Raw genomic sequence first — 21,077 nt, 5'->3', positions numbered from 1 at the left:
TGGTAGGAGAAATTATAATTGAAATCATAGGTTGATGTTTACTGGTAAAATTTAATTAAAATTGAAAGCCTTAATTACCCATGTACTCATATTTAATTTAAGGACTTATCGATTGTCAATGAAATAAAAAGACCTAACAATTGAGTCGAGTCAATATGTTTGCACTTTTCATTTATCGAACTAAAAGTGGTTTTTTTTTCTTTTTAAAATTTTAAAATTTTAAAATTTATTTATAGAAAGTACTAAACAAAATTTTGCCCGAAAAATTAAGGGAGGACTGCAGGTGAATAAACAAGACAAAGATGAGAATATTGTTCAGCTTAGAAAAGGTTTTTGGCCTCAAAATAGCAATATAGTCAAATATTAAGAACTAAAAATGATTTTCACTTCACTTTCCTATTATATATTTTAATATACAATCAATGCAGGTAATAAAAAAAACTACTACATTGACATAGTTTTGCAAAAAAAAAAAAAGGATGGAAATAATAATTTTCTTATATATGATCCTACTAGCATACAGTTTCTTATTTTTAAATTAAAATCTTTATGTTATGAGTTATTTATTAATTTATTGCCTAATCAGATCAATAAATTTTTGAATATTTTAGTTCAACGTAAATAATTATAACGATGAACATAAATCTACGGGGAAGCGTGAGCTTGTTTGGATTGTAAGTAAAAAAATTTAACTTTAATTTTAACTCAACGCACTACATAACAAAAACACATATTTCCTAAGTAAAAAATTTTAACTTTAACTTTAACTCAACACACTATACAATAAAAACACACATTTTCAAAGTCAAATTTATACTCTCATCTCATTTATCATTTTTTATAATTAAAATTAAAATTACTTTAATTTTGAAACTAATCGCACCGTAATACTTAGTTTCCAGTGAATTTTGGGACAAGCCGCCCCCAACGGCTCCCATCACATTTCCTTGCAGACCAAACCATCCTTCCCTCTTATTTATTACATTTCTCCGTTATTCTTTCTTCTTCTTTTATTCCTCTGCTCTGCTGCGGCTGCTGCTTTTCGGATCTCATCAATGGCGGCGGCAGACATGAACCCCGCCACCGCATTCCCCGCCTGGTACTCCCCGGAGACCGGAGTCTACCACAGCACCCACCCCTCCGTTCCCTTCCCGGAATCCACATTCCTCGACGCCGTCTCCTACATCATCTCCCACACCCACGACGGCCTCAACGCCTTCGTCGATTCCTCTTCTGGCTTCTCTGTCTCCTACTCGGAGCTCCTCCCCCTCGTCAAATCCATGGCTTGCGGCCTGCGCCGGTTGGGCGTCTCGCGAGGTGATGTCGTCCTGCTCCTCTTGCCCAATTCCGTTTATTACCCTGTTGTGTTCTTGGGTATCCTCTACTTGGGCGGGGTCGTCACCACCATGAACCCCCTTAGCAGCCCGCTGGAAATCAGGAGGCAGATCGCTGAGTGTGGCGTCCGTCTCGCTTTTGCTAGTCCTGAAAGGTTCAGAGAAGTCGAGAATTTGGGTGTCAGCGTAGTTGCCGTTCCGGAAACTGGGAATGTGGGTCCGGATAGGGTCGAGTTCTCGAGCTTTTACGGGCTCATTTCAAATTCTAGCGGGGCTGATCTTGATTCTGTAGCTAAGCCTCTCATTAGGCAGGACGACACGGCGGCAATAGTCTATTCATCGGGTACTACTGGTGGGAGCAAAGGTGTCGTGCTGACTCACCGCAATCTAATCGCGATGGTGGAGCTTTTCGTGAAGTTCGAGGCCTCTCAGTATGACTTCTTGAGTACTGAGAATGTCTACTTGGCTTCCCTGCCCATGTTCCATATCTACGGGTTGTCTCTATTTGTGTTGGGGCTGCTCGCGTTGGGTTCTCAGGTTGTTGTTATGCGGAGGTTCAATCCTGGCGATGCTGTTAGGGCCATTGATAAGTACCAGGTAACTCACTTTCCTGTTGTGCCGCCGATATTGAAAGCATTGACGAGGGCTGCACAGTCTGCTGAGGGGAGCACTAGTTTGAAGAGCTTGAAGCAGGTTTCTTGTGGGGCTGCTACTCTTCATCGGAGAGCCATTGAGGAGTTTGTTCAGGCTCTTCCTCATGCGGACTTCATTCAGGTAAGGAAAAGACCAAAAACTGTCTTTTCCGTTAATTGATTTATGATATATACCATGAAGACAAATGTTCTGGTAATCTGCATATCAAGAATGGGCTTCTGAGAAGCTGTATGTCTTAAATTGCTGGGTTGCCACCGTTTGTATGTTATGAGTTCAATTGGAAAGAGCATGCGTCTTTTTGAAAAAGATAAGGCCGTTGGATGATTTGATTCTAAAACTAATCTATCATTGTCATAAAAACATAAATTGAAAATGAAACAGAGACACTTCAATACTTAAAGGTCAAAACTTTGATCTCCACCTCCCATTTTGCACATTAGTAGAGTTAGTAATTAATTCTGCTTGTCCATGTCGGCCTTTCTATGTTTACCAAGTAGCATTAGGGCTCAATTTCTTAAATTTCGAGCGGCTTTGCTCGATTTGTCATTGTTTTGATAGGGCTATGGAATGACTGAATCAACTGCAGTTGGGACTCGTGGCTTCAACTCTGAAAAATTTCAAAAGTATAGCTCTATTGGACTCCTGGCTCCAAATATGCAAGCAAAGGTAGTCGACTGGAAAACCGGTTCCTTCTTGCCTCCAGGGGTCAGTGGGGAGCTTTTATTGCGTGGACCAGCAATTATGAAAGGTAGAAACCTTCTGAGCTTTCCCAAGATCATTTCGAGCATTTATGCATCAGAACAGATTAGATTTGTTTCCTTGATCTTAGTATTGAAAACCTTTGCACTGCAATCCATACTCAAGCTAATATCTTCAGGGTTACTGACTTCCGGCACAATATGTAATCATCGTTAAATTTGGAAAATATCTCCATCCGATAGATTTCGCTTTCTATTATCTCTTCCATGCATCTTTTTTTTTTCCTTTTTTTTTTCTTTTTTGTAACTATGTTGATAAGAGAAATATTCTCCTGGTCCTGCCTGAAGAAATAGAATCATAAGTTGCTGTCTCTTTCAGGCTACTTAAATAATGCTGAGGCGACCATGTTGACGATTGATGAGGATGGCTGGTTACATACTGGAGACATCATTCATTTCGATCATGACGGGTTCTTACATATACTTGATCGCTTAAAAGAGATTATCAAGTACAAGGGTTTTCAGGTATACACAAGCTTCTTTGAGCGTGCTTCTCAGATAAATTTGAAGATTTTCAGGAAAACATGAAACTTGTAGGATGTCATTTTGTTATGCTCTTTCATCTCAGTTTTGGAAAGACATTTTAAGTGGGACGATGCAAACTTACCTATGGTGCTGATTTATGTGCAGATTGCTCCTGCTGATCTTGAAGCTGTCCTGATCACCCATCCCGAAATAATGGATGTTGCAGTAACTGGGTGAGTGAGAATCTGATGCTCTTGCAATTATTTAAATGTGCTTTCAGAATATGGCCTCCATGTGTGTGAGAGAGGGTCCTCTTTGTGAGATGAGGCTGATAATTGCATTTTATTTTGGTATTCTTAAATAAACACATTATGATTTATGTTACATTTGGCTGAAGATATGGGTCGGTAGATCGACATAATTTGTCCCTGGAAATTTTAGGAAACTTTTTCAATTGCAAGCACGCTCGATATCATTAGTACTTATTCGTTTCCCATTCATCATCTCTCTTTGCTTTTTCGTGTACTCATCTTCTCTCCATAACAGTACTGTAGACGAAGAATGTGGGGAGGTCCCAGTGGCATTTGTAGTTCGGAAGAATGGAAGTGCACTCTCTCAGGAAGGTGTCATCAACTTTGTAGCGAAACAGGTCCCTAAATTTGTTCTCGATAGTAGACAGCATGATTGGAGCTGTGCATTACTTTTTGATTTTATGATCAAGTAAGAATTTATGAACTTGTTCAATGATCATTTGTTGTTGATAGGTTACTCCGTACAAGAAGGTGAGAAAAGTGGTGTTTACTAACTTGATACCGAAGTCTCCAGCAGGGAAGATCCTCAGAAGGGAACTCAAGAAGTTGCTTGCCTCTCGATTATGAGGCCCATTCCTCATCATCTAACTTCAGTAATGATTTTTTCATATCGAAGTATAATGCTTATACCATATAGAGAACTTACAGGAGTCAATTTTTGTCGGGCCTTGGGCATTTCTCCACATGCGAGATGAAGTTCCCCAGATAAGACTTATTCCCATATAATTTTGTCAGTGATAATTTTAGACTGTGTCGCTTTCATCTGCACAAAAGATAGCTGACATCCTAAGAAGATCAAGTCAAAGGGTGACAACTAAATACAATCTTGGATCAATTTCTGCACTGAACCTTGATCTTCTGTTATTGTTCTCTATGTTACAAATCTTCATCGAATAATCAACAGAGAATTAAATACACATCTGGGTGTTGCTCATTCTTATCGAAGAACAGCCCCACACCAGAGCGAGAACTTCGGACCATGATGTGGAAAAAATATTGCAAAAGTGAAAACGGTTTGTCTTGAGGGGTTTCTTCAGGCTTTGGTAGCTTCCAATGGGGCAGAAGATTTCTCAGCAGCAATCTGCTCGTAGAGGTCTCTGATCTTCAGCCCAACTATAGTCTGGAAGAGGCCAGTGCCATTGTTGCTGCCCGGGAAATCGGAATGCTTCAGCATCTGCTGAGTGACCTCTCCGTAAAATTTTGCGGAGAGGTTGCTCAGGTGGCTCTCAACGTAGATGAGCTCGTCTAATCTGTCAAACTGCCCGTCCATCTCCAACACAGAGACCTGATCATCACAGATTAACAGAACAATACAAGTTAAATCTGCTGATATGAGATATGAACTGGGATATACAGAGCAATCCGGTTTTAGCAGAGGATAGTTCCGGTGAGTTGGTTTTGGAGGGGATAGTATTCTGTCACTTGAGAAAGGGTGACGAGGGGAGTCGGGGTACCTCATGACCGAAGTAAGACTCAGGGCCATAGGCGAACTTGATGCCGGGGTAAGAGCAGGTGAGCTTCCTACCACAGGGGATCCATGAGATGGTGGAGCCCTCGTCAAACAGGTAAACGGGCTTGAAGTGCTTTACACCTTCCTTCATTATAAGCCTAACCCTCAACACCTTCCCTTCATTGTCGTCCGGTATCAGCTGTGTTGGCAGCACTTCTATCACTGCATCTGCATACTGCTTCTGTGGGTCTGCAATCGCATAAAAGCTCAATAAGAATCAGCAGCAATGCTATGCTGTTAGTTGGGTTTTCCAGGCTTTAGAAGTTTACCAATATAGGCATCGAAGTCGGGCTTTCTGGCTTCAATGCTAGCCTTGATGCTTTCAAGGGAGTGTCCTCTCTCAGCCATATCCCTCTGCGAAAATGTCATTAGATTTGTATCATTAAATATGAATTAATTAATGTTAAGACTCCATTAACATGCGTAACCAAAGTCAAAAGGTTTGACAATGACAAAATTAATTACCTGAATTTTCCATGCGAACTTGACCTCATTGCTGATGTCCAAGTAGATACTGAAGTCCAAGAGATCCCTTACACGCTGGTCAAACCTGAATTTCCCCGAAAAATAAAATCATTGATAAGTATTAAAGTAAGTCTCTAATTAACCGAGTTGGCTTATCTTAATATTAAGGGTTATGTAATCTATTAATCAATTAATACGAACTGTAAATGATTGTGTGTCATGTTGGGTTAAACAACAAGAGAAAACGAAATACCGAGGCAGAAAACAATATTATATATACAAAATATATAGATATTGATAATATATATGATAACAAAAAAGACTGCATGGCAGAGGATGGGCTGATTCCGGTCCCACGAGAAAACAGTGGAGAAGGACAATTAGAATTCCTCAGCCACAGCCTAAAAAGAAATGGATAATCTCTTCACTCTCTCATATTTCATCAATTGAAGATAATTCAGAAGCACGAGGACCTGTGTATGTATGTATGGCTCCCCTTACCCCCCCTCCCACCACTTTCTATCTTCATGAACACGTCATACATAAATGTTCTTAAAAAATTTGCATGTGTTATTTATTAACAAAGAACATTTATTATGAACCACGTGAGGATGTAACTCGAGAACAAATTAAGCTTTTAATGTTCTGTTTACAGAAATTCTAATCTCACTGAAAGTATTTTTTGAACAAAGTTAAACCGACGTCCGAACGAGAATTAGTGTCAGTCAATAAGTTGAGAAGACTATAAGTCGCGCAAAAAAGAAAAAAGAACATATGTAATGAATTATTATATCTTATGGATTTCAGACGCACCAATCATCTTTCACCAGGAAAGGACACTACCATTTCTTGGTTTTATGGCAATGGAGCTGTGAAAATGCAATATCTCTGTAGTTAACTCCGAGCAACTTTACCTCGAGAAAATGATCGAATGTGGTCATACTGAATACTACTTGTAGCATGTCGACGAGGAAGTATCTATAGGCATAGTATCAGTGTATATATATGTTTCAGTGATGACGCCATGCGTTACCGGGCAATGAGCCACTCATCAAAGAGGGAGGGAGAGATGGTTTGGGAATCTTACATTGGGTGAAGCCCTTCGATGACGAGGATCTTGGGGGGCTGGATGAGCTCCGGGGGGTCCAGCAGCCCGGTGACGTGGTTGTAGATGGGCTTATCCACGGCCTTCCCTTCCTTGATAGCCTTAACCTGCTCGTACATCAGGTCGAAGTTGTTAGCCCTGGGGTCGAGCGCAGTGACCCCTTTCTCCTTCCTCCCGGTCCTGTCGAGGGAGTGGTAGTCATCGAGGCAGATCACGGTGGTGGTGTCGCTGATGAGGGTGTTGGAGTCGGGGTTCCCGCCCTTGGGGGGCTCGGCAGCGCCGCCGAACACGCTCGTGAGCCGCCTCATGAAGGTGCTCTTCCCGCATCCCGAGTCGGCTGCAAGACCGATCACTACCGTGTCCCCGGCCGAGCACTGGACCATGAGGGAGCGGCTGCCTCTCGAGGAGGCACCGCTGCTCCTCCGGTAGAAGAAGACCTGGTGCTTAATTTGGTGGGAGAAGCCGAGGTGGGAGATGGAGGAAGGAGAGTTGAGGGACTGGGCCGTGTGAACTGTACAGACTGCCATGGTTTCTTAATTTGCTTTTCCCTCTGTGGAAAGTGTATGGAGGGAAAGCAAAGGGAAGGGGGGAATTGGTGTTTATATGCGTGTGTTTGTTTGTTTGGCAGTTTGAGAATTTGTGGGTTTTGAAGAAAACTAGAGGAAAGAAAGCAAAGGTTGATGGGAATGGAGAAACCAGTTTTATTATGGATTCAATCAAAGCATGGAGAATGGAATTGGAAAAGAGAAGGAAAGGAAATAGAGTTTATTTTTCTTTCCTTTTTTTTTTATGTAAGGTCGAGGATATAGGAACGGTGGTGGTCAATTATGAGGATATAGTTTAACAGCAAATTGAACTCTTTAACCGACTTTTTTTTTTTTTTTTTTTTTACAAAAGAGGCTCGTAAACATAGTATATTAAAATAGAAATTTTAAATATCTAATAAAGGGGTACAAATAGTTATACTGGTATCGAACCTGAGACATCTTAGTTACCAGGCGAAAGGTACACCACTGTGCTATTTCCTCTCTTGATACTTGACAGATTTATTGTCAATTCTAAACAATTTTCGTCTTTATTAAGGACATATTTCGTGATTTCACTGGCAAAAAAAAAATTAACGAGAAGGAAAATATGGAGTTGTATCGTTTGTGTGTGGAGTAGTACTGCGACTACCCCTTGTTTTTGGACAAATGTGGAGAATGAAATGACCTGAAGCCACTGGGCAGGGGCAGGATTGTCATTTCATCTCGGCCTCACCATACTATCACAAACTGAATAAATTATCACTATATATTTATCATTATTATTTATATGTGATTAGTCTTAATCTTTTCCTCCTTTTCTCAATAGTTGGCCACTTCAATAAAAGGTTATTAACATCTCATGCTACAAGGGTAACGCATCATATCAATCATGTAAATGTACGAAGTCAATAGAGAACAGATGATTAGAATGTGTTTGGATTTAGAGTTGAGTTTTTGTTTTGTTTAGTTTGTAGTGATTGTATTGTTGAATTATGAGAAAAAATGTAAAAAAGTAATGAATATTTGAGATAAAATAATAATTAAGTGATGATTGTGTTGTTGAATTATGAAAAAAAATGTTAAAAAGTAATGAATAGTTGAGATAAAATAATAATTATGTAATAATTGTGTTATTGAATTGAAGATAAGTGGAATTGAGTTGAATTGAGTTAAAAAAATTTTAAAATTCAAATGCATCAGAACATTGGAGTTTCACTTTTTTATTTCTAACAGCGAGCAGCTCCGAACCACGTCTTATACCGTCTAGAGAATATCGAATAACGTAAGGCATATCTAAATACATCTTTTTTGTGATCGGCACAGGGCATGGAGAACATGGTGGTGATTTAATTTGATGTGGGTTTTGGATATTTGGCATGCCACGTGGCGTGCTGCGAGTGTCCGGATGAGGATGAGGGGGGTTTTGCTCTAAGGTGTGGAGTGGAAGGGAGAGCTGGGAGGGAGTGTGAGGCTAATTACCATCCAAATTTTCCATGCATTTGGATTTTTGTGACTTGGGATGTTTGAAATTTGTGGACATTATCTGTCTTTTAAATTTTGAGGTATAGCATAGTATTTGATAAATTAAATACTTAAAAATTAAGAATTTAATTTATTAATGAAAGAAATGTATAGAAAGAGGGGATGAATAAATAATTATGAGTAATATTTTATGAGTGATAAAGAGCGCTAATAAGTGAAGAATTACTGATTTCATTAACTTAAAATTTTCTACTTATTTCATTAAGTAATTTTTTACTTGATGATTAAATAGATTACATTCTTATCTCTCGTCTTTTCCTCTTTATTACATTTATTTTCTCTTATAACTAACTTTTTAAGCACTTATTTAATTAAATTGAAACATACAAGCCTGAAGTCTAATTCTAATGCTTAATTGCTTTTGAGCCATAAGCTTGAGGCAAACCTGCAAGCTGGACAAATTGCCAAAGAGAACTTAATGTGGATAGGAGAATTGACTCCATGCGAGTAACTTCATGCATGGAATATACTGCATGGCTCACTGTTTTATTCGGTATCCATCTTCGGTGTCGTCGTTTAGCAATCAAGTATATGAGAATTAAACTTCTGGAAAATATATTTTTTTTTAAAAAAAAACTTCAATATAGCGACATTTGCCACCGATTCATATCAAGAATTTCTAAACTTGATAATCATCAGTTGAACTCCGCACGTCCCTCCGTTTCCTTTCTCCACTATCTTACGGTTTTCCACCGATGGAAATTCAGTTTTCATCATTCGGGCATAATTTGAATAAAATGTCGATCAAGACTGAGTTATCACCTCCTCAACGCCCCTCGAAAAATGGTTTTCGAATATCTGTTGTGCAGGTAAAGTCCGCCTACATAAAACATAATTGTCAAACTTCACGCCTATGATTGCTTAAAGTGATTAAAACTCTTAAGTTTATAAGTCATTAGGTACTACAAGGTCAAACCCTTCACAACGAGTCCGAGGGACCATGCCATGAAATAGCATATTCGGGAGTTATTGTCAGCTTTAAGCAATTCTTAAATAAATAAATAAAACATTATCAAGAATTTAAAATTTTCTTTTGATGTGTAAAACTTATCAAGACTCTCGTTCCTGCACGATATAGATCTCTGGGTAGTCATCAATTAACAAGCGAAATTAAAAACAGTGGCTGCTACTTGAGCAACAACCTCCAGTGTGGCTTTTGCCGAAAGCAAAATGCGCGTAAGCACATAGATTTTTGGCGGTCAGTATCACCCATTGACTAAATAGAACTACGCTTGGCTAATTCTATTAGTTAATTGTTATTATAACCATTATTATTTTATGAACCCAGCGGTCCTTTTTTATTTATTTATTATTAATTAGCTGTACCAACTTGCTTAATGCCTATCATCCAGACTTCATGGACCCCCTCTTTATTCCACACAAATTTGTTAGAATTTTCCGATCATAGATATGGTTACTCCGTAACACATGATATTCTCACAATACCATCGAATTGCGCATATGAATTCTTTATATTTACTTGTTTTCTCAATAATTCACTACGATAACCGAGCACAATAATGTCACGTTTCTTCCTACATTCTCACGAAAAAATATTACGATCAAAATTCTACTTGCAATTTTAATAGTCTTAGTAATTTAACAATACTCGAACCAAATGGACCCAAATGTAAATGACTTCCTATCATTTTCTGACTATATATATAAATATATATTTATGAGTAAGTAGGCAATTAGGTCCCTGAATTATCAAGTTTGCATCACTTGGATCTCTGAGTTATTTTTTCCATCACTTGGATCCTTGAGAGATCGATTTTACATCAACTAGGCTCCTAGCCACATCAATTAGGTCCCTGTATTCATCAATTAGATTCATGTGTTCATCAATTATGTCCTAAACTAAGCGAGATACATCACTTTGCTCCCTGAGAGATCGATTTTACATCAGTTGCGTCCCTGACATATTGATCTTTACATCAATTGGGTCCATGATTAACGTCCGTAATGAACACTAGGGACGTAAAAGATGTAAAGGAATGGCAACCCTATTTTCCCTAACGGAATTGCAATGTCCACGCCATTCGTTAAATCCCGTAACGAAAATGTGACATAGCAACTGAACGACGTTACAAATATATTATTTTAATTATATTTTACCAAAACGACGTTGTTTTGATTTTTTCAAGAATTAATTATTTTCTCCCCTTCTTCTCTATTCAAGGCTGAGGAGACAGACCGGAGGAAGGCTCCCTCACCGGTCGTTGCTCACCCGAGGGGGCCATGGCTTGCACCCCCTCTTAGCAATTTGGCCCCTTCCCTCTCTCTCTTTCTCGTAACTCTTGCCTTCTGACCGAGGCTTTGGTGGAGGATGGTAATGAAGATCTCCTATTTGCAAGTTATTGATGCTTGCGTTGCTGATGAGAGGTTAAAGCCCTTGTTGAAGTTCAATGCGTCGAGCGGTATGGCTGAGGATCGACTTATGACTCACCTAAGCCAGGTATATGTTGAATAAATCAAGAAACTTTCATTTCATTGAAGGAGGAGCCTCTAATCTTCTGTAGAAAGCTAGTGAAACTCACAGCAGAGTCGATAGGGAGCAGAGAATGAAAAAGTTAAGTTTAGTAGAGCTGACTACGAATACGAATGGATTGTCAAAGATGGAGGCTCGCCGATGATGTGTTGCCTAAGATGGTGGCGTGTGGCACTGGGTGACTCAAGGTGAAGGGCTCACGCTGGTCGGTGGAGCTCTACTTCGTTTCCCCAATCGGTCTTCCCACGATAAAAGGGGGATTTTTTCTCGAGAACACCAAAACGACATTGTTTTAATAAAATATAATTAAAATAATATATTTTTAATGTCATAGGTTGCCACATCACATTTTCATCACGGGATTTAATGGAAGTACAAAAGGTGGAGGAAGAGACCTAATTGATATAGTATTTAATCTCATTTAACACCGCTAGCCTCTTAATTTAATGAAAGAACTTAACTAATGTAGCAAAAGAACTTAATTGATACAACAAAATGATTAAATTGTTATGTCGAGAACTTCAGGGACTTAATTGATATAATAAAAAACCTATCTTATGTGACAAAAGACCTATATGATGTAACAAATGACTGACTTGACGTAGTAAAAGTACCTAACTGATATAAAAAGAACTCAACTAGTGCAAATTTCATAACTCAGAAATCCAAGTGATGGAAAGAATTAACTTAAGGACCCAAGTGATATAAACCCAATAACTCTGCAGACCAAATTGTTAGTTTACTCTATATATATTCAAGAACTGAAATAGATAATCAAGACTTGTCATTATTTGAGTTCTGTTTTTCTATAGTATTAAGATTAATTAGCTAAACGTATTTGGTAATTGTAGCGACACGTTGAGAGGTTTCGAGTATGATACACTCCAATCCAACAAGACAAAAAATATATATATATATATATATAAATTGGGAGCACGGGCGAAATTTTAAATAGGCGGATTCAAAGGCAAAGTCAAACCAACATAGCATTGACATATCATAATATCTATCGGGTCTTAGGATAGCATGGAGGAAAATGCAATTCTACGTGCTGCGAGAGAGTTGTGGGCAGTGCTTGAGGAATCAACACTCGTACTGCGACTACATCAATGCTGGTTCATACTGATCGTAATGCTTATAGTTGTAAAACCTCAGAACTGACTTTTTTAAGCACTTTCAAATGGTACGAAGCATATACACATACGAAGAATATAATCGAATAACACTACTAACTAGATCATCTCAAAGAAAGGGCATCCCCCCCCAAAGGACGAGGGCAAGGTGCAACTCTACAATCTACTAATAGATCCAATTTCATAGTCACAATATAAAGGGCACAATGGATCTGTAGATGAGATACCCGAAGAATATGCCAAAGCAGCTCCGGGAGGGCAAGGAGGAAAACCCGCGAGCACGTGACCGAACACAGAAATGAGATTACTTGTGGCCTCTAAAATACATGTAGGTTTTCTGCAGCAAACAAACACAGGATAATGAACTCAGGACATGCAAGAAGAGCCACCAGAGCATATGAAAACATGTTTCGAATACATATGGATGTTAAGAACTCCGGTGTAAGGAAAAGATGAGGAGACAAAGATTGAGGGCATAAATATGGGGTAGTATGTAAAGTACGAAACGATAAAATGAATGAACATCTCCGACTGGCAAAGGTGCAGATCAAATTATTTGTTGGACCAAGATTCATGTGTCTTAAATAAGAAGATGAACATTTCTAAAGCACAGAGAGTCTATAAAGTAGTGAGAGAAGATATTAGAGTTTTGTCTCTAACCTGAATAACCCACAAGCTTAGGAGGGCCTCTAAGCAGAACAAACCGAAGCCAACCAAATAGAAGATCTGCACAAAAGCCAATATTATTCAAGTGAAGCAAAAGAGAGCTGAGCTCTAAAGTAGTACAGCAATCACTTTTTCCATACACATTATATTCCTTTATTGCCAAAACTTTCCCATCTATATCTATATAATATATAAAATCTGAATCAGTAACCGTACTCTGCCATGTATGCCCATTCAGTGAGATGGAAGCAACTCGTGCCTTTGTAACTATTAAGGTTGATTAATTAATGTGCAATTTTCCAAGCAAAATAATGTAAGAACATATAGAATCATTGCTACGACTAATTAAGCTGTTACATGCCTCCATGTATACCGAACCTGCAACCAGACTCCGCCATGTATGCCCATTCGGAGAAATGGAAGCTACTCATGAATTTGTAACTGTTAAGGTTGATTAATTTATGTGCAATTTTCCAAGCAAAAACATGTAACATATAGAATCATTGCTACGACTAATTAAGCTGTTACATGCCTCCATGAATACCAAACCTGTAACCAGACTCCGCCATGTATGCCCATTCGGAGAAATGGAAGCTACTCATGAATTTGTAACTGTTAAGGTTGATTAATTTATGTGCAATTTTCCAAGCAAAACATGTATGCACATATAGCATCATTGCTATGACTAATTAAGTTGTTACATGCCTCCACGTATAAGAAGAGATAGATAAAATGGTGGGCAGCAGTAGTGGCGACATTGCCACCTCCAGCTACGCAATAGTCGAACTCTCGTGTTCACTCACAAACATACCAAACGAGTAGCTTCCATTTCACAGAATGGGCATACTCGACGGAGCAAATTTCCTGTCAGCATAGCACCACAAAAGAACTAGTGTATTTCACAGAAGCCGGTGCCCCACAACCCCAAGAAAAGAGCAATTCTAGCAAATGTTTCGACAAATGCATAGAGGAGATTTGAACTTGGGAATAAGCTTGGAACCACTAAACCACCAGCTTGGAACCACTAAACCACCAACTTTGGTGATACGTATAAGAAGAAAGAATGAAACATGAAAAAGCACTTCTAGCAAATGTTTTAACAAATGCATACAGTTACCAAATCACTCGAGAGTAAATTTAGAACCATTAAACCACCAGCTTGAAACCACTAAACCATCACCTATGGTGGTACATATAAGAAAGAATGAAAACATGAAAGAGTAGACATTGTTTACTAAAAATAATAGAGACAATGGAAAAACATTAGTAAATATTAGTAAATAACATGGAGAAAAAAAAAAGTCAATTTCTAGAGCAGAATTTAGAATTAAAAAGTAAATGGTGGTTTTTTAATTACTTATTAAATTATAAAACTTTTTATTAAATTGATTATTATTATTTCTAAATTGAAATGCATAAATTATATGAGCGATTTAATTAATTTTCTAGGAAAATGTAAAAGGTACTTGGAAAAATGAAATGATTTGTAGAATTTGACGTTAAAACTTAATACATGTCCAAAAAGATGTTAAAAGTAGCTCCTCTTACTAAATTTTTAAAAATCTAATAAGTTACTTTTATTTATTTATTTTACATATAAATTACTTATATGAATTTTCTCTACCCTTTCTGCAACAGAGTGAATAGAATTTAATGCTCTATTTGCTATATCAAAAAACCATTTTTTAAATATGGCTTATATAAATTTAAGCAAATAAAAACTAGCATGTTGTTCTAAAAAATACAAATTAATTACTATTTTCCAAATTTAGGTTAATCATTCAAAAGAAAAATATGTATGCAACAATGAATTAAAAAAACTAATAAATTTACAAGAAAAATATAAATAAAATTATGCTCCAAAGTTGGATAATACGATATACTGTCTTCAATAATAATTAATTATGTGCAATGAGCGGGTATAATGACTAGTATCCCACCACCAGACCTCCAACCCCACCTTGACCCAACTTCGTAGCCTTATCAAGAATGAAGTTGACTGGTGGAAAAAGACACGGCAACTTCAGTATTTCTTCAAGTTTTTATACCCAAACAGCTGAAAATTTTGCGTCAAGTCCATATTCTAGTTGCAGTACAGTCCTCATGAATTAACGTTCTTCACTGAAAGGGGCATACAAATAAAAGAATAGACAGTGCCACATGCTCCAATTCATCATTCATAGAGTTAGCCCCCGTCACAACAGCAGCAGTAGCATATATGAGGGCTGAAAACAGGGATATATGCAGAAAAGGCCAGTTAAAACTTACCCCAACCAGCACATGATCAGAGAAGACATCAATTGCTGCAAGGATTCCCCTGTATCAAAACATGAATAGACACAGATGAAGAGGGCTTATAAGATTCAATAGTCTGAAGAACAAAAGTTCAAAGACATGAGACATAAATACGACAAATAGTATCAGATCATGGCGGCAATCATCAACTATGACAGATGTATCAAATAGAAGGCAGAAACTTACGTCAGGGATTTTCCATGGAAGACAATTGGAGGGGCGATGGCAGCAAAAATGCAAAAGCCAACATGCAGCTGCATATACAAGTCCATCAATATACATAGAAAGAAATCCTAGATCTTTAACTTAAGAGACTGTACAAAACTTCTTAGAAACTACTGAAAATTGATCTTTGCAAGCTCAACTGCATAACTAAAGAAGACTAACAAAACTCACCAAATAGAAAAGGAAGAACCACCCAAAGTTCAGAGCACTATCTGTCCTGTAATTGTTGAAACGAAACCAGCATAAGATGCAGAGATAATGAACATCTACTCCGACTAAAGGAATGTATATTTAAATTAAAGCTATTCCATGTGACACTTCCAGAAGACTGGAATTGACAGAAAAAGAATGTTCAACCCTCACCTCATTGCCCGGTACAAAGGCCTATACCACAACACATATGAAAGAGGGCATCCCATCAATGCATAAATTATTGCAAGGAAGAAGATTTTGACACCTGAAGAGAGTATGCGGCATCATAAAATTTGAACAGTACCCCTATGGCATAAACTTAAATAGTTTGGAAATGCTTACAAACAAAAAAGAGAAAGCACTTACCCCCTCCCCTGATCCAGCATACAGTGATGGCAATGACATTAAAAACGAGGCAGAGAACTATACCTGCAAAAGCGAGGGAAGTAGATTACATATATAGCAGAAAGAATGCTAAATGAATTAATCAAATGACAAAAAAAACTTAGAACTATCATAATTTAATAGCCCTGCATCTATCACAAAGTGGCAAGTTAGGATATAGACAAAGAGTTAATAAAAAACTTGGGTTGTCAGCACTTAAAAGCCTTGTATCTCTCACAAAGTGGCAAGTTGTTCACTAAATTGTGAGAATCGTAATCCTCAAAAGAAACACAGCTGAATGCCTCAGTAGGCATGGAAGGACAAGTTCGGAAAATACCTAACCAACTTGCAAAAGCCAGATACTGCAGCCTCTGAGCATGAACCGGTATTTCATTGGCTATGTCATGATGAATAATGGGGAAAAATGGAGGCCAATTCTTATCATCTACAGGAACGCCAGCTGATACAGTATCAAAGGCAACAAATTTGCCGAATGAGACAACAATTCCAAGGAAAGGAAAATTCATGGTAGTCCACCATGGCAAAGAAACATTCTTACAAGTTACCTTGAGCAACAGCATCTTCTCTCCTTTTTATCTCCTGAGAAAAGACAAGAATGAGAAAGGTACAGTGCTCAATATGAGAACGAATAATGTTAAGACTTTAGCAACATTTTAATTCCCTTAAAATGATACATCCACTAAATATACAAATGACTTGGTCCTTAAATAGAAAAGAAAAAGAGCTAACCCTTTCCCTCCTCTTCAAATCTGCTTCCCAGTCAGCTAACTCCTTCGTTTTCTGCTTAGAATCCTACATACACAACCTGATAGTGTCAAATCAAAATCCTAGGAGGCACAACATAATTGAAGAGTGTATAGGTGATAGCTCATTACGTTCATTGTATCCAATGGAATATCTACAGTGGCATCATACTTCTGTCCAAAGCCTCCTACGGGAGGAATCCGTGATTTAGATGCCGGAGGAACTCCACCATTCTATAAAATTTTCAAGAAATCACAATGTCAAAAGCAAGAAAAATATCAGATGCGGAGAGATTCAATCAAAATACGGAAAATAGTCATGTCCTAAACTGCAATATTCATGAGCTTCAAGGAAACTCTAAGGTGAGGCCTAACAAAACATCGATGCGGCTCCATCATCAAAATGCATCTATAATTAGGGTCCTGATGAGCAAAACCATGCAATATCCCAATCTTGGGCTCTCGGCAGCAACCTGAGACAGGCAATGGCAAGCTTCGCCATATAATATGAACGATCAAGATTATTGCTATGAGCCTTCTTCACACTACTAAACCAGCATTAAAAATCTTCTTTCACATGTCTTCCAATCTCATCATACCCTTCTCTGGATTAATAAACATTATTATTATCCCTCAAAAGTGTCAGCTCTTCGTACAATCAGATTCCACTTGTGAGAGACAGACCGTTCTTTCTCCTCGAGAAAAGTTTGAATTCAGATTTCCATAAACTGCTAATTATTACAAGAATGACAATTACAGAACATTTCGCTGATATCTTCTTCACAAGAGATGAGAATATCCTATTATCTTTAGTCACCACACACTGAAAATTGCAAAAGTTTCATCAATACCCGACTAAGATTTAAATGCCTGAAACTCACCACTCGACTACTGCATCGAATCTCTATGCCGCCCAAAGTCGGGACAATAAAATCATTGTCATTACCACGTATGATACTTATGAAAACCGGTCCATGGGTATATTTTATCCGCAAACAACAAGAAGTGCATTGGCTCAGACTGTCTGCCGACAAAACATCCCTCAATATATTAGTCATCCTCGTACACACTAAGAATTGTCTTGCTGACCAATCCAAATCTACCTAATCAAATAATAAAAGGATTTTATCCCACAGAAAGTACGAATCAGAGAATCAAAACTGCTCCTTTCTTGGGCAGCTCATCACTTTCAGTCTCTAATAAAATAATGAGGAACTCAGATCCAGATCGGACAGCCGAATACCAAAAGTGCCACTCGGCAATCGTACAATATCAGCCGCAGAATCGCATCAAGCAGCCGAGACAATAAAAAACTCTCTTCGGCGCGGGGATTGATCCGAGGGGGCGCTAATTCCGACTGAAGCAGCAACAGTGTCCAGAGATCTACGCGTGTACTCGCCTCACAAACAAAGAGAGAGCGAGAGAGAGAGAGAGAGAACTTACGGAGAAGGGATTGACCACCTCCTCCTCTTCGTCGAAAGGGTTGGGGTCGTGGTGGCGGTTCATACTTTCGCGGCCGCGGAAATCCCCTGAGAGAGAGAGAGAACGGAAATCTCGCTCGCCGAGAGAGAGGAAGAGAGATCTGATGCAGAGAGAGAAAAGGGGGAAGCTTTACTTCGCAACAAGCTAACAGCAGCGCTTTTATCTCTCTTCAGTTCGCTTGTGTACAACGCGGGATACGGGGCTTAGAGAGAGCTCATAGCGGTTCGCATTTGCCCCTGGATATCAGGGTATTTTCAAATGTGCCACTGGAATTCGGCCCAGTAGTCAGTGGCCATGTCATCAAAAGCTGATGCTACTTTATGATTTCACTTATGATGATTGGCCAACGGCTTTTGGGTGCGCGACGGGTTCGCACCGGATCACAGCTCACCGGTTGGATTCAAAAATTTGAAACTTATCTTCGGCTTTTTGAGGAGTCGGTTGGGGGACATGGACAGGTGGCTTTCAAATTTGAATTTCGAAGCTTTTTTTTTTTTTGTTTTTCTCTTTCTTTTTTTGACAATTAGACTAACTAGATTTTCAAGGAAATAGAATGCGTTTGGTATTAGAGTTAGTTTTGATTTTAATTGATTTGTAATTATTATATTGTTAAATTATAAAAAAAAAATGAGTAATAAAGTAATGAATAGTTGAGATAAACTAATGATTAAGTAATGATTATATTGTTGAATTGTGAAAAAAGTAATGAATAGTTGAGTGAATTTAATATTAAAAATTGAATTGAATGATTAAAAAAATTAAATGAAAAAATAATAATTATATTGTTGAATTGAAGATAAGTGGAGTTGAGTTAAAAAAATTTATAAATCTAAACACATATTTGGTCCTCTAAATTTACATGTTTTTCTATTGTAATCTTTTTTCTAATTTTTTTATCGTTTAAATATTATGAACGTATTTGGTATTAGAGTTGAGTTGAGTTTTGATTTTAATTTGTTTATAATGATTATATTGTTAAATTATGAAAAAAAAAAAGTAAAAAAGTAATGAATAGTTGAGATCATTGTTGCTAGAATCGTAATTCGAATCGTAGAATCTTACGATTCTACGATTCAAGGGGTGGCTAGCGATTCCAATTCCATGACATGAATCGGAAAGGTAGAATCGTGACTAAATCGTGATTCAAATCGCATAATCATAGAATCGAACCGATTCTATGATTCTAATTTCAACCCAAAGTTGTATGCCCCCTCTCTCTCCCTCCTCATCTCTCTCATTGTGCAACAGTATTACTCATTGGATCTCTTATTTTATGAAAAGTTTGTCTTATGGCTGTAAGTGATAGAGACTTGGAAAGTTTTTTGAACTGCTTCGAATTGGATTTTGGCCGATTCCTGATTGCCATCTGGTTTGAGATGACTTAGGATGGAATTTGTTTCAACCTTTTTAGATGCAGAGAAAGATTATTTTAAGAAGGGACAAACCAAGAAGAAGTTAGGGAGGAAAAGTAGCTTCGCTTATAGGATCCGTGACCACGGTACTATATCAATTTTTATTAGAGGTTGTTATAGTGAGAGCGCTATCTTGTGAAGATTAAGCACCATCAGATTTTGACAAACGAAATAGGAAGCAGCAAGATTTATCATTTGATGTTTACTTCTATTATTTCTGACATGAGATTTGGTATATATCTGTATATATTATTTTTTTAATTACAAATAGAATCTTATAATTCACGATTCGATTCTACGATTCACGATTCCACAACCGACCGATTCTAGGTAGAATCGCAATTCTGATAACCTTGGTTGAGATAAAGTAATGATTAAGTAATGATTGTATTGTTGAATTGTGAAAAAAGTAATGAATAGTTGATGGAATTTAGTATTAAAAATTGAATTGAATGATTAAAAAAATTAAATGAAAAATGAAAAAGTAATAATTGTGTTGTTAAATTGAAGATAAATGAAGTTGAGTTACAAAATTTATAAATCCAAACACACCCATCTTTGAACACTTTTTTGTTTTAGTCATTTTTCCTTTTTTTGGTTCGTTTTCATTCAATACCTTTGATTACTTCCCTATTTTGTTATTTTATTTTATTAGAGAAAATTTTAACTTTGCTCATTAACTTTTAAAGTTATTCTTTTAGCCTAATTTTTTTAGTTTAATTTTTTCTTAATATTAAACGTTTTTTTCCTTATACTTCTACCCCACAAATTCCCATAAAAATACACACACGATATTTTGAAACTTATAAAAAAATTTATTATTAGAAATCCAAAGATAAAACAAAATCTATCAAAATATATCTTACGAGGGAGGATGGTGAATTGAAAGGGAGATAAGCAACGGTAGCCGGTAGGAAACGAAGTAGCACTACCACTCTAGGGGAGCTCACCTTAAGCCTATTTCTCCATCCATGATTACACTTGCAACATCATTTCATGCATCAAGGTTTACCATGTTCTTGTATAGTATGTCGCTACCAAGCTCATAGGTGGGGCTCGTGGCTATCGAACTAGGGCTGGCAATTCCTAGCACGACATGGATACAATATGGTGTTAAACGGATTCGGATTGGATTTTTCTTATATTCAGTCGAGTCCAACCCCGTTTAAGCATGATATAATAACCATGTCTTACTGAATTGAACTCATGTAACTCGATTATACACGATTAACCTGTTCAGACATGTTTAATCGTGTTGTTATAATCATGTAACCCATTAATCCATTTATATCCTAAAATTACAAAAATATCCTTACTAACCGTAATAGGCTAACACAGACACAGTCGTAGTCAAAGACTCAA

General features: G+C 37.6%; 3 protein-coding genes across 3 annotated transcripts; 1 reads left to right on the top strand and 2 right to left on the bottom strand.

Moving 5' to 3' along the window:
* The first annotated feature begins 932 nt into the window (after positions 1-932).
* LOC116188154 (4-coumarate--CoA ligase-like 6) lies at positions 933-4,365 on the top strand. The gene is made up of 6 exons (XM_031517320.1): positions 933-2,108; positions 2,547-2,736; positions 3,066-3,211; positions 3,377-3,444; positions 3,758-3,860; positions 3,976-4,365. Exons 1-6 carry the CDS (start codon positions 1,056-1,058, stop codon positions 4,087-4,089), a joined length of 1,674 nt encoding a protein of 557 aa, XP_031373180.1. The 5' UTR covers positions 933-1,055; the 3' UTR covers positions 4,090-4,365.
* On the bottom strand, positions 4,302-7,346 carry LOC116188159 (phosphoribulokinase, chloroplastic). Its single transcript, XM_031517334.1, has 5 exons — positions 6,585-7,346; positions 5,498-5,582; positions 5,302-5,386; positions 4,977-5,221; positions 4,302-4,807 (listed from the first exon to the last, which is right to left on the bottom strand). The coding sequence occupies exons 1-5, from the start codon at positions 7,127-7,129 to the stop codon at positions 4,556-4,558; spliced, it is 1,212 nt and encodes a 403-aa protein (XP_031373194.1). The 5' UTR covers positions 7,130-7,346; the 3' UTR covers positions 4,302-4,555.
* Positions 7,347-12,343: 4,997 nt separating this feature from the next.
* Positions 12,344-18,455, bottom strand: LOC116214359 (secretory carrier-associated membrane protein 4). The gene is made up of 12 exons (XM_031549778.1): positions 18,265-18,455; positions 16,954-17,055; positions 16,808-16,870; positions 16,624-16,657; positions 16,395-16,517; positions 16,040-16,102; positions 15,845-15,938; positions 15,653-15,698; positions 15,443-15,510; positions 15,230-15,278; positions 12,956-13,021; positions 12,344-12,632 (listed from the first exon to the last, which is right to left on the bottom strand). Exons 1-12 carry the CDS (start codon positions 18,325-18,327, stop codon positions 12,600-12,602), a joined length of 804 nt encoding a protein of 267 aa, XP_031405638.1. The 5' UTR covers positions 18,328-18,455; the 3' UTR covers positions 12,344-12,599.
* Positions 18,456-21,077: the final 2,622 nt, after the last annotated feature.

This window comes from Punica granatum, chromosome 1 (assembly GCF_007655135.1).
Source record: "Punica granatum isolate Tunisia-2019 chromosome 1, ASM765513v2, whole genome shotgun sequence".
NCBI classification, from domain to species: Eukaryota; Viridiplantae; Streptophyta; class Magnoliopsida; order Myrtales; family Lythraceae; genus Punica; species Punica granatum.
The sequence above is the reverse complement of the archived record's forward strand: the minus strand, read 5'-3'. Positions and strand labels throughout refer to the sequence as shown.